General features: G+C 50.0%; 1 protein-coding gene across 3 annotated transcripts in view; it reads right to left on the reverse strand.

Annotated features, from left to right (window-relative positions):
• The window catches only part of TOP1MT (DNA topoisomerase I mitochondrial), a 159,475-nt gene that overhangs the window by 57,245 nt on the left and 89,168 nt on the right, over positions 1–13,062 (reverse strand). For all 3 annotated transcript variants that reach the window (XM_063921205.1, XM_063921204.1, XM_063921207.1), the window contains 6 exons: positions 5,670–5,791; positions 5,048–5,170; positions 1,768–1,955; positions 1,393–1,537; positions 941–1,084; positions 74–259 (listed from right to left, as the gene is read on the reverse strand). In XM_063921205.1, coding sequence (XP_063777275.1) covers positions 74–259; positions 941–1,084; positions 1,393–1,537; positions 1,768–1,955; positions 5,048–5,170; positions 5,670–5,791 — 908 coding nt within the window. The remainder of the gene's footprint in view (positions 1–73; positions 260–940; positions 1,085–1,392; positions 1,538–1,767; positions 1,956–5,047; positions 5,171–5,669; positions 5,792–13,062) is intronic.

The raw sequence follows: 13,062 nt of genomic DNA on the forward strand, positions 1-13,062 counted from the left end.
GGTTCTGAGGGAAGGACGGATTCCTGGGAGGGTTACACACAGCCAAATGCTCATGATCATGGACCATCATTACCTCCTTCTCCACGGGAAGCTTGTTGTAGTATCTGATCGAGTCTTTTCCCAGGAAGTCAAACTCCACTACGTACTTCTGGCCGTCCAGTTCTGGAAACAGCTTGATGTGTTCCACTCTGAGAGAGCAGCAGCCCACCGTGTCCGCTGTCTCGCCCTCCTCTTTCTCATTGCCTGCTCGCAACGCCAACTGTCAGGAGGAAGCGACACCCAATGCCATAAACTGGGTCATTCATCGCTCTAGAACAGTGGTTCTCAAACTCGGTCCTCAGGACCCCACACAGTGCATGTTTTGTAGGTAACCCAGCAGGTGCACAGGTGCATTAATTACTCACTGACACATTTTGAAAGGTCCACAGGTGGAGTTAATTATGTCACTTGTGATTCTGTGAGGAGACCTGCAAAACATGCACTGTGTGCGCCCCTGAGGACCGAGTTTGAGAACCTGTGCTCTAGAAGATTGTATTGTTATAGGCCCTACACACATGCCGATATTCTGAAAGATATGAACGATCTCGTTCATAAATGAACGAGAACTCGTTCATATCTTTCAGTGTGGAGACTCAAGCGATGAACGATGCGCGGCCCCGCGCTCGTTCATCGCTGATCTCCCGTCGGCTGTGCATGCAGGCCAATATGGACGATCTCGTCCATATTTGCCTGCACTTCAATGCAGCCGGGTGACGGGGGGAGTGAAGAAACTTCACTCCCCCCGTCACTGCCCCCCCGCCGCCGGGTTGCTCGTCGGCCGTATCGGCCGTCGGGCACCTCGGCGGCGCATCGCCGAGTGTGTAGGGCCCTTTACACGTACGAGATTGCACCTCGGATTACTGGAAAGAGATCTCTTAGGTATGCTGTGGCAGCTCTATACCTTATCAATGAAATATAGCGCCACGGCTCTCTGCCTTTTCTTCATCTCTCGAGATTTCCAATCTATTCGATACTGAGATCGGATCTGATCTACCACACCCTTCAGACGCCGCGCCGTCTCATACTTCTGCCAGTCCTTCTCCCCCTGGACAGCGGACAGGATAAAACGGATTGCACTCAATAGGACGTGTATAATATTTTCAAAGGAAAATAAAATGATCGGCAATATGATATACTAACAGGCCGTTTGGCAAAGCTATCGATGAACGGCTTCTTTGTACGATGGCCTAAAAGCGGCAACAGATAAAGGCTAAACCAACCTGTATTCAGGCTTCATAAATGTATAAATGGTTCTGGTAACAAGAAAGCCGCCAACAGCCGCACCGGAATAACGAATAGCGTAAACTACCACGAAAACCCTCCATAAGCATAAAACACGTCTGAGTTTCTCACCTTGAGTTTCGAGCTTGGGTTCAGCATAATGTACTTGATTGAGCTCTGGATATTTTCCGTCCAGGAAGCCAGCCAGGTGACGGTGTTGTCACATCGCACTTCCTTCCACTTGCGGCCAGGAGGGGGCTCTGGAACCTTGGAGTCTCTGCGGCAGTCACATGTAACAAAGTTTGACACATTCAGTTTTGCACACGGAGAGTTCAGTACAAGTAGGAAAGCACCAGTTTCTGTAATCTTAGCCTTTAAAATGACAGTAAGAAGCGTGGAGCAGTTACTTTACACACCTGCTTCATGTTACCTCTCACCCTAAGACTTGTCTATAACATTAGATGTTTGGTGACGTGACCAGAGGACAGAACAGAGAGCCGCACTCACTGGCTGCAGTTAATGATGACGTCCTCCGGCTCAATTCTCATTTTTAGCATGCCCATTTTTGGGTGATCTCCGCGACCTCGGAAAAGACCTGGTGGCTCGGTCTTGAAGTTTCCTATCTTTTCTCGATGGCCGTCCAGCATGCAGTATCCATACTCATCCTGAATCTTACTGGTCTCTTCCTTTAGTTTCTAGACAGATATAAAAGCATGCATTATGCCTGACCTCTCCTCAGGCTGTACAGCCCTGCAGTGAGCATCCTGTATTTCCTCTATAGCTAGCACACAGTTCCCCGTACAGCCCTGCAGTGAGCGTCCTGTAGGTCCTCTATAGCTAGCACACAGTTCCCCGTACAGCCCTGCAGTGAGCGTCCTGTATTTCCTCTATAGCTAGCACACAGTTCCCCGTACAGCCCTGCAGTGAGCGTCATGTAGGTCCTCTATAGCTAGCACACAGTTCCCTGTACAGCCCTGCAGTGAGCGTCCTGTATGTCCTCTATAGCTAGCACAGTTCCCTGTACAGCCCTGCAGTGAGCGTCCTGTATGTCCTCTATAGCTAGCACAGTTCCCTGTACAGCCCTGCAGAGCGTCCTGTATGTCCTCTATAGCTAGCACACAGTTCCCCGTACAGCCCTGCAGTGACCGTCCTGTATGTCCTCTATAGCTAGCACACAGTTCCCCGTACAGCTCTGCAGTGAGCGTCCTGTATGTCCTCTATAGCTAGCACACAGTTCCCCATACAGCCCTGCAGTGAGCGTCCTGTATGTCCTCTATAGCTAGCACACAGTTCCCCATACAACCCTGCAGTGAGTGTCCTATATATCCTTTATAGCTAGCGCACAGTTCCCCGTACAGCCCTGCAGTGAGTGTCCTATATATCCTCTATAGCTAGCACAGTTCCCTGTACAGCCCTGCAGTGAGCGTCCTGTATATCCTCTATAGCTAGCACACAGTTCCCCATACAGCCCTGCAGTGAGCATCCTCTATAGCTAGCACACAGCTCCCCATACAGCCCTGCAGTGAGCGTCCTGTATATCTTCTATAGCTAGCACACAGTTCCCCTTACAGCCCTGCAGCGAGCGTCCTGTATATCCTCTATAGCTAGCACACAGTTCCCCATACAGCCCTGCAGTGAGCGTCCTGTATATCCTCTATAGCTAGCACACAGTTCCCCGTACAGCCCTACAGTGAGCGTCCTGTAAGTACGCTATAGCTAGCACACAGTTCCCCGTACAGCCCTGCAGTGAGCATCCTGTATATCCTCTATAGCTAGCACACAGTTCCCCGTACAGCCCTGCAGTGAGCGTCCTGTATATCCTCTATAGCTAGCGGACAGTTGCCCGTACAGCCCTGCAGTGAGCATCCTGTATATCCTCTATAGCTAGCACACAGTTCCCCGTACAGCCCTGCAGTGAGCATCCTGTATATCCTCTATAGCTAGCACACAGTTCCCTGTACAGCCCTGCAGTGAGCGTCCTGTATGTACTCTATAGCTAGCACACAGTTCCCTGTACAGCCCTGCAGTGAGCGTCCTGTATGTACTCTATAGCTAGCACAGTTCCCCCGTACAGCCCTGCAGTGAGCATCCTGTATATCCTCTATAGCTAGCACACAGTTCCCCGTACAGCCCTGCAGTGAGTGTCCTGTATATCCTCTATAGCTAGCGCAGTTCCCCATATAGCCCTGCAGTGAGTGTCCTGTATATCCTCTATAGCTAGCGCAGTCCTCGTACAGCCCTGCAGTGAGCATCCTGTATATCCTCTATAGCTAGCACAGTTACCCATACAGCCCTGCAGTGAGCGTCTTGTATATCTTCTATAGCTAGCACACAGTTCCCCATACAGCCCTGCAGTGAGCGTCCTGTATATCTTCTATAGCTAGCACACAGTTCCCCATATAGCACTGCAGTGAGTGTCCTGTATATCCTCTATAGCTAGCGCAGTTCCCCGTACAGCCCTGCAGTGAGTGTCCTGTATATCCTCTATAGCTAGCGCACAGTTCCCCATATAGCCCTGCAGTGAGTGTCCTGTATATCCTCTATAGCTAGCGCACAGTTCCCCGTACAGCCCTGCAGTAAGGCGTCCTGTATATCCTCTATAGCTAGCGCACAGTTCCCCGTACAGCCCTGCAGTGAGCATCCTGTATATCCTCTATAGCTAGCGCACAGTTCCCCGTACAGCCATGCAGTGAGTGTCCTGTATATCCTCTATAGCTAGCGCAGTTCCCCGTACAGCCATGCAGTGAGTGTCCTGTATATCCTCTATAGCTAGCGCACAGTTCCCCGTACAGCCCTGCAGTGAGCATCCTGTATATCCTCTATAGCTAGCACAGTTCCCCGTACAGCCCTGCAGTGAGTGTCCTGTATATCCTCTATAGCTATCGACAGTTCCCCATATAGCCCTGCAGTGAGTGTCCTGTAAATCCTCTATAGCTAGCGCACAGTTCCCCGTACAGCCCTGCAGTGAGGCGTCCTGTATATCCTCTATAGCTATCGACAGTTCCCCATATAGCCCTGCAGTGAGTGTCCTGTAAATCCTCTATAGCTAGCGCACCGTTCCCCGTACAGCCCTGCAGTGAGGCGTCCTGTATATCCTCTATAGCAGGGCTGGCCAAACCAGTCCTCGAGATCTACCAACAGTTCACATTTTCCAGACCACCTAGCTGGTGCACAGGTGTAGTCATTACTAATTAAGATGTGCTGCATTCATTCCTAACTGACAATTCTACAGATCTCCAGGAGGCCTGGAAAACATGAACTGTTGGTAGATCTCGAGGACCGGTTTGGCCAGCCCTGCTCTATAGCTAGCTCTACAGCCCTTGAGGGCAGAGTATGGGAATCACTGGTCTACACCTCCAGTGAAGTATGTGTTCATTGCGTCTCCACTGTTCTAATACAGCCATACGCAGGTAATTATTGTACTGCGGGAAGACTGAATCCTGCCGTATCTTGGTGTAATCACAGTAAGTGGCTCTTTCCTCTAATGACTGCCACCAGGATAATACAGAATTCGGTCTCTCCACAGTACAATAATGACCTGCGTAAGGCACATTCACATTGGCAGTATTAGAACACAATGAACACATACTTCACTGAAGTGGAATACAAGCTCCGTCCTCACGGAGCACCAGGCTGCGTCGTGCAAATGCCAGCATGTGCCCCATACAGGAATACATCAGCCCCGTACAGCCACTGCTTACAGCTGGCATACCCACTGCACTCTGTAACACTGCGTTATTACAGCGACGGTATAACGAGAGAGGCGCGGGACAGCGGGGTACCTCACCTGCTTCTCTTCCTTGGGCAAAGCTTTGCGAGCCTCGTTCTTCTCAAAAAAATACTTGTGTATCTCGGAGAAGTCGCACTTGTACAAGTGCTTTATGGTCTTACTCTCTTCTTTGGTCATTTGCTGAAAGGAAGAGCAGGAAGTGTGATCATTACCCCACGTGCATAAAACAGATCACAGCATACGTAATATTCCAGGGCTGACTCTGCAACACCTAACCAACATCCCTGGATCTGTATATAGAGTATACGCGCTGCTCACATCTCACCGGATACTGGACTTGTGACTCATTGGACTCGCTGATAGCGGGTGCTTCAGGACAGGGAGGTGCTATAGAGTAAATACACCTACTAAAAGGTGTGTGTGTAGGAATCAGGGAACAGCAGGGACACGGGGAAGATATTATTTACAATAACGGCCCCTAAAGTTATTTTGCGAACATAACCGCTTAAATGTAACAGCAATTTCACGTCTGTATGACGGTGCCACAGGAAGCGGTGCTGTAACATAACCAGACATTCAGCAAGTACTACACAAGGAAATCACCTGTGTGCGACTACACAACGCCTAACCACAGAATACAAACATACAGTACACACACCGTACAACGCGGCACACTTACCGATTTCCAGTCTGTGAAGAAATTCTTCTGGAACACTTCCTTGCTGGTGTATTCGTGATCTAACATCTTGCCGTAGAAAGTGGCCACTTCTTCCGCAGCCAGGCTGAGCTTCAGAGGTTGCCCTAATTACAGAGCACAGTTAATCACGTCACCCGTCATCCCTCTCCTTCCTTCCAGGAGAACGGCTCTGATTTGGTTTAGCTAGTTTCATACAGTTATTCTCAGAAGAGAAAGAACCTTGATTCGGAGTATATTAGTACACATTTATTTTATAGGGATTGTTTTTCCAATGTTCTCCTTTTTGTAGTAATTAGAAATTCAACTAACAATCAAAATGGTTGCCTCATAGCGGACACCCCTGCACTGCCCCCTGCTGGGGAGTGAGAAACACAGAACACGCCTGATACCAGCCACCTCTGCACTGCCCCCTGCTGGAGAGTGAGAAATGCAGAACACGCCAGATACCAGCCACCCCTGCACTGCCCCCTGCTGGAAAGTCACAAATGCAGAATATGCCTGATACCAGCCACCCCTGCACTGCCCCCTGCTGGAAAGTCACAAATGCAGAATATGCCTGATACCAGCCACCCCTGCACTGCCCCCTGCTGGGGCGTGAGAAACACAGAACACGCCTGATACCAGCCACCCCTGCACTGCCCCCTGCTGGAGAGTGAGAAATGCAGAACACACCTGATATCAGCCACCCCTGCACTACCCCCTGCTGGGGAGTGAGAAAATAAGATTTTACTCACCGGTAAATCTATTTCTCGTAGTCCGTAGTGGATGCTGGGAACTCCGTAAGGACCATGGGAATAGCGGCTCCGCAGGAGACTGGGCACAACTAAAGAAAGCTTTAGGTCACCTGGTGTGCACTGGCTCCTCCCACTATGACCCTCCTCCAGACTTCAGTTAGGATACTGTGCCCGGACGAGCTGACATAATAAAGAAGGATTTTGAATCCCGGGTAAGACTCATACCAGCCACACCAATCACACCGTATAACTCGTGATACTATACCCAGTTAACAGTATGAATATAACTGAGCCTCTCAACAGATGGCTCAACAATAACCCTTTAGTTAGGCAATAACTATATACAAGTATTGCAGACAATCCGCACTTGGGATGGGCGCCCAGCATCCACTACGGACTACGAGAAATAGATTTACCGGTGAGTAAAATCTTATTTTCTCTGACGTCCTAGTGGATGCTGGGAACTCCGTAAGGACCATGGGGATTATACCAAAGCTCCCAAACGGGCGGGAGAGTGCGGATGACTCTGCAGCACCGAATGAGAGAACTCCAGGTCCTCCTCAGCCAGGGTATCAATTTTGTAGAATTTAGCAAACGTGTTTGCCCCTGACCAAGTTGCAGCTCGGCAAAGTTGGAAAGCCGAGACCCCTCGGGCAGCTGCCCAAGATGAGCCCACCTTCCTTGTGGAATGGGCTTTTACAGATTTTGGCTGCGGTAGTCCAGCCGCAGAATGCGCCAGCTGAATTGTGCTACAAATCCAGCGAGCAATAGTCTGCTTAGAAGCAGGAGCACCCAGTTTGTTGGGTGCATACAGGATAAACAGCGAGTCAGTTCTCCTGACTCTAGCCGTCCTGGAAACAATTTTTCAAGGCCCTGACTACGTCCAGTAACTTGGAATCCTCCAAGTCCCTAGTAGCCGCAGGCACTACAATAGGTTGGTTCAAGTGAAAAGCTGATACCACCTTAGGGAGAAACTGGGGACGAGTCCTCAATTCTGCCCTATCCATATGGAAAATCAGATAAGGACTTTTATATGACAAAGCCGCCAATTCTGATACACGCCTGGCCGAAGCCAAGGCCAATAACATGACCACTTTCCGCGTGAGATATTTTAGATCCACGGTTTTAAGTGGCTCACACCAATGTGATTTTAAGAAACTCAACACCACGTTGAGAACCCAAGGTGCCACTGGAGGCACAACCGGGGGCTGAATATGCAGCACTCCTTTTACAATGTCTGAACTTCAGGTACTGAAGCTAGTTCTTTCTGGAAGAAAATCGACAGAGCCGAGATCTGTATCTTAATGGAGCCTAATTTTAGGCCCATAGACACTCCTGCTTGTAGGAAATGCAGAAAACGACCTAGTTGAAATTCCTCTGTTGGGGCCTTTTTTGGCCTCACACCAAGCAACATATTTCCGCCATATGCGGTGATAATGTTTTGCAGTTACATCTTTCCTGGCTTAAATCAGCGTAGGAATGACTTCCTCCGGAATGCCCTTTTCCTTTAGGATCCGGCGTTCAACCGCCATGCCGTCAAAACGTAGCCGCGGTAAGTCTTGGAACAGACAGGGCCCCTGCTGCCGCAGGTCCTGTCTGAGCGGCAGAGGCCATGGGTCCTCTGATATAATTTCTTGAAGTTCTGGGTACCAAGCTCTTCTTGGCCAATCCGGAACCACGAGTATCGTTCTTACTCCTCGCCTTCCTATTATTCTCAGTACCTTTTGTATGAGAGGCAGAAGGGGTAACCCATAAACCGACTGGTACACCCACGGTGTTACCAGAGCGTCCACAGCTATCGCCTGAGGGTCCCTTGACCTGGCGCAATATCTTTTATAGCTTTTTGTTGAGGCGGGACGCCATCATGTCCACCTGTGGCCTTTCCCAATGGTGTACAATCCTTTGGAAGACTTCTGGATGAAATCCCCACTTTCCCGGGTGGAGGTCGTGTCTGCTGAGAAGATCTGCTTCCCAGTCGTCCACTCCGGGAATGAACACTGCTGACAGTGCTAACACATGATTTTCCGCCCATCGGAGAATCCTTGTGGCTTCTGCCATCGCCATCCTGCTTCTTGTGCCGCCCCGTTGGTTTACATGGGCGACTGCCGCGATGTTGTCTGATTGGATCAGTACCGGCTGGTTTTGAAGCAGAGGCCTTGCCTGACTCAGGGCATTGTAAATGGCCCTCAGTTCCAGAATATTTATGTGTAGGGAAGTCACCTGACTTGACCAAAGTCCCTGGAAGTTTCTTCCCTGTGTGACTGCCCCCCAGCCTCAAAGGCTGGCATCCATGGTCACTAGGACCTAGTCCTGTATGCCGAACCTGCGGCCCTCTCGAAGATGGGCACTCTGCAGCCACCACAGTAGAGATACCCTGGTCCTTGAAGACAGGGTTATCAGCCGATGTATCTGAAGATGTGATCCGGACCACTTGTCCAACAGGTCCCACTGAAAAGTTCTTGCATGGAACCTGCCGAATGGGATTGCTTCGTAGGAAGCTACCATTTTTTTCCAGGACTTGCGTGCAATGATGCACCGATACCTGTTTTGGCTTCAGGGGGTCTCTGACTAGAGATGACAGCTCCTTGGCTTTCTCCTCCGGGAGAAACACTTATTTCTGTTCTGTGTCCAGAACCATCCCCAGGAACAGTAGACGTGTCGTAGGAAGCAGCTGTGACTTTGGACTGTTTAGAATCCAACCGTGCTGTTGTAGCACTTTCCAAAATAGTGCTACCCCGACTAGCAACTGCTCCTTGGACCTTGCCCTTATAAGGAGATTGTCCAAGTACGGGATAATTAAAACTCCCTTTTTTCGAAGGAGTATCATCATTTCGGCCATTACCTTGGTAAACACCCTCGGTGCCATGTACAGTCCAAACGGCAGTGTCTGGACTTGGTAATGGTAATCCTGTACCACAAATCTGAGGTACTCCTGGCGAGGATGGTAAATGGGGACATGCAGGTAAGCATCCTTGATGTCCCGGGATCCCATGTAATCCCCCTCGTCCAGGCTTGCAATAACCGCCCTGAGCGATTCCATCTTGAACTTGAATTTTTTTATGTATGTGTTCAAGGATTTTAAATATAAAATGGGTCACACCGAACCATGCGGTTTCGGTACCCCAAACTGTGTGGAATAGTAACCCGTCCTTGTTGAAGTAGGGGCACCTTGAGTATTACCTGCTGGGAATACAGCTTATTAATTGCCTCTAGCGCAGCCTCCCTGCCTGAGGGAGTTGTCGGCAAGGCATATTTGAGGAAACGGCGGGGGGGGGAGACATCTCGAATTCCAGCTTGTACCCCTGAAATACTACTTGAATGAAACAGGGATCCACCTGTGAGCGAGCCCACTGATCGCTGAAATTTTTGAGACGGCCCCCCACCGTACCTGGCTACACCTGTGGAGCCCCCGCGTCATGCTGTGGACTCAGAGGAAGCGAGAGAAGAATTTTGATTCTGGGAACAGGCTGACTGGTGCAGCTTTTTCCCTCTTCCCATGTCTCTGTACAGAAAGGAAGCGCCTTTGACCCGCTTGCTTTTCTGAAGCCGAAAGGACTGTACCTGATAATACAGTGCTTTCTTAGTCTGTGAGGAAACCTGAGGTAAAAATATTTCTTCCCAGCTGTTGCTGTGGATACGAGGTCCCAGAGACCATCCCCAAATAATTCCTCACCCTTATAAGGCAGAATCTCTATGCGCCTTTTAAAGTCAGCATCACCTGTCCAGTGACAGGTCTCTAATACCCTCCTGACAGAATGGACATTACATTCATTTTGGATGCCAGCCGGCAAAATATCCCTCTGTGCATCCCTCATATATAAGACGACGTCTTTAATATGTTCTCATGTTTGACAGGGTCACCGACCACGCTGCAGCAGCACGATCTGCAGGTCTCAGCCTAGTACCTGAGTGTGTAAATACAGACTTCAGGATAGCCTCCTGCTTTTTATCAACAGGTACCTTCAAAGTGGCCGTTCCTAAAACGGCAGTGCCACCTTTTTTGACAACCGTGTGAGCGCCTTATCCACCCTAGGGGATATCTCCCAGCGTAACTTATCCTCTGGCGGGAAAGGGTACGCCATCAGTAACTTTTTAGAAATTACCAGTTTCTTATCGGGGGGAACCCACGCTTTTCACACACTTCATTCATTCATCTGATGGGGGAACAAAACACTGCCTGCTTTTTCTCCCCAACATAAAAACCCATTTTTAGAGGGTTAATGTCAGAATTGTGTAACACATTTTTTTTTATTGCCGGGATCAAGTCACGGATGTTCCTAGTGGATTGTGTATATGTCTCAACCTTGTCGACACTGGAGTCAGACTCCGTGTCGACATCTGTGTCTGCCATCTGAGTGAGCGGGCATTTTTGAGCCCCTGATGGCCTTTGAGACTCCTGGGCAGGCGCGGACTGAGAAGCCGGCTGTCCCACAGCTGTTACGTCATCCACCCTTTTATTTAAGGAGTTGACACTGTCGGTTAATACCTTTCACCTAACCATCCACTCTGGTGTCGGCCCCACAGGGGGCGACATCACATTTATCGGCATCTGCTCCGTCACCATATAAGCCTCCTCATTAAACATGTCGACACAGCCGTACCGACACACCGCACACACACAGGGAATGCTCTGACTGAGGACAGGACCCCACAAAGCCCTTTGGGGAGACAGAGAGAGTATGCCAGCACACACCAGAGTGCTATATAATGTGGGGATTAACACTATAACTGAGTGAAATTTCCCCAATAGCTGCTTGTATATATAATATTGCGCCTAAATTTAGTGCCCCCCCTCTCTTTTTAACCCTTTGAGCCTGAAAACTACAGGGGAGAGCCTGGGGAGCTTTCTTCCAGCTGCACTGTGAAGAGAAAATGGCGCCAGTGTGTCTGAGGGAGATAGCTCCGACCCTTTTTCGCGGACTTTTCTCCCGCTTTTTTCTGGATTCTGGCAGGGGTATTTACCACATATATAGCCTCTGGGGCTATATATTGTGGTATTTTTGCCAGCCAAGGTGTTTTTATTGCTGCTCAGGGCGCCCCCCCCAAGCGCCCTGCACCCTCAGTGACCGGAGTGTGAAGTGTGTATGAGGAGCAATGGCGCACAGCTGCAGTGCTGTGCGCTACCTTGGTGAAGACTGATGTCTTCTGCCGCCGATTTTCCGGACCTCTTCTTGCTTCTGGCTCTGTAAAGGGGACGGCGGCGCGGCTCCGAGACCGAACACCAAGGCTGGGCCTGCGGTCGATCCATCTGGAGCTAATGGTGTCCAGTAGCCTAAGAAGCCCAAGCTGGCTGCAAGCAGGCAGGTTCGCTTCTTCTCCCCTTAGTCCCTCGCTGCAGTGAGCCTGTTGCCAGCAGGTCTCACTGAAAATAAAAAACCTAATTCTATACTTTCTTTCTAGAAGCTCAGGAGAGCCCCTAGTGTGCATCCAACCTCGGCCGGGCACAAAATCTAACTGAGGCTTGGAGGAGGGTCATAGTGGGAGGAGCCAGTGCACACCAGGTGACCTAAAGCTTTCTTTAGTTGTGCCCAGTCTCCTGCGGAGCCGCTATTCCCATGGTCCTTACGGAGTTCCCAGCATCCACTAGGACGTCAGAGAAATGCAGAATACGCCTGACTCCAGCCACCCCTGCACTGCCCCCTGCTGGGGAGTGAGAAATGCAGTATACGCCTGACTCCAGCCACCCCTGCACTGCCCCCTGCTGGGGAGTGAGAAATGCAGTATACGCCTGACTCCAGCCACCCCTGCACTGCCCCCTGCTGGGGAGTGAGAAATGCAGAACATGCCGATACCAGCCACCCCTGCACTGCCCCCTGCTGGAAGTGACATACATGGACTGTCGGCTGACCGTAGAATGTCAGGTCAAATGCTATTCATGCTTCGAATGAACCGCATCACCTGCACTTTATAACAGGACGCAGTTATAAAAGGAGATATATAAATAATAAGAATTTACTTACCGATAATTCTATTTCTCGTAGTCTGAAGTGGATGCTGGGAACTCCGTAAGGACCATGGGGAATAGCGGCTCCGCAGGAGACAGGGCACATCTAAAGAAAGCTTTAGGATCACCTGGTGTGCACTGGCTCCTCCCCCTATGACCCTCCTCCAAGCCTCAGTTAGGATACTGTGCCCGGACGAGCGTACACAATAAGGAAGGATTTTGAATCCCGGGTAAGACTCATACCAGCCACACCAATCACACTGTACAACTTGTGATCTGAACCCAGTTAACAGCATGATAATAGAGAAGCCTCTCGAAAAGATGGCTCACTACAACAATAACCCGAATTTTTTTGGTAACAATAATTATGTACCAGTATTGCAGACAATCCGCACTTGGGATGGGCGCCCAGCATCCACTACGGACTACGAGAAATAGAATTATCGGTAAGTAAATTCTTATTTTCTCTGACGTCCTAGTGGATGCTGGGAACTCCGTAAGGACCATGGGGATTATACCAAAGCTCCCAAACGGGCGGGAGAGTGCGGATGACTCTGCAGCCCCCAATGAGAGAACTCCCGGTCCTCCTCAGCCAGGGTATCAAATTTGTAGAATTTTACAAACGTATTTGCTCCTGACCAAGTAACTGCTCGGCAAAGTTGTAAAGCCGAGACCCCTCGGGCAGCTGCCCAAGATG

This window comes from Pseudophryne corroboree, chromosome 5 (genome assembly GCF_028390025.1).
Source record: "Pseudophryne corroboree isolate aPseCor3 chromosome 5, aPseCor3.hap2, whole genome shotgun sequence".
NCBI lineage: Eukaryota > Metazoa > Chordata > Amphibia > Anura > Myobatrachidae > Pseudophryne > Pseudophryne corroboree.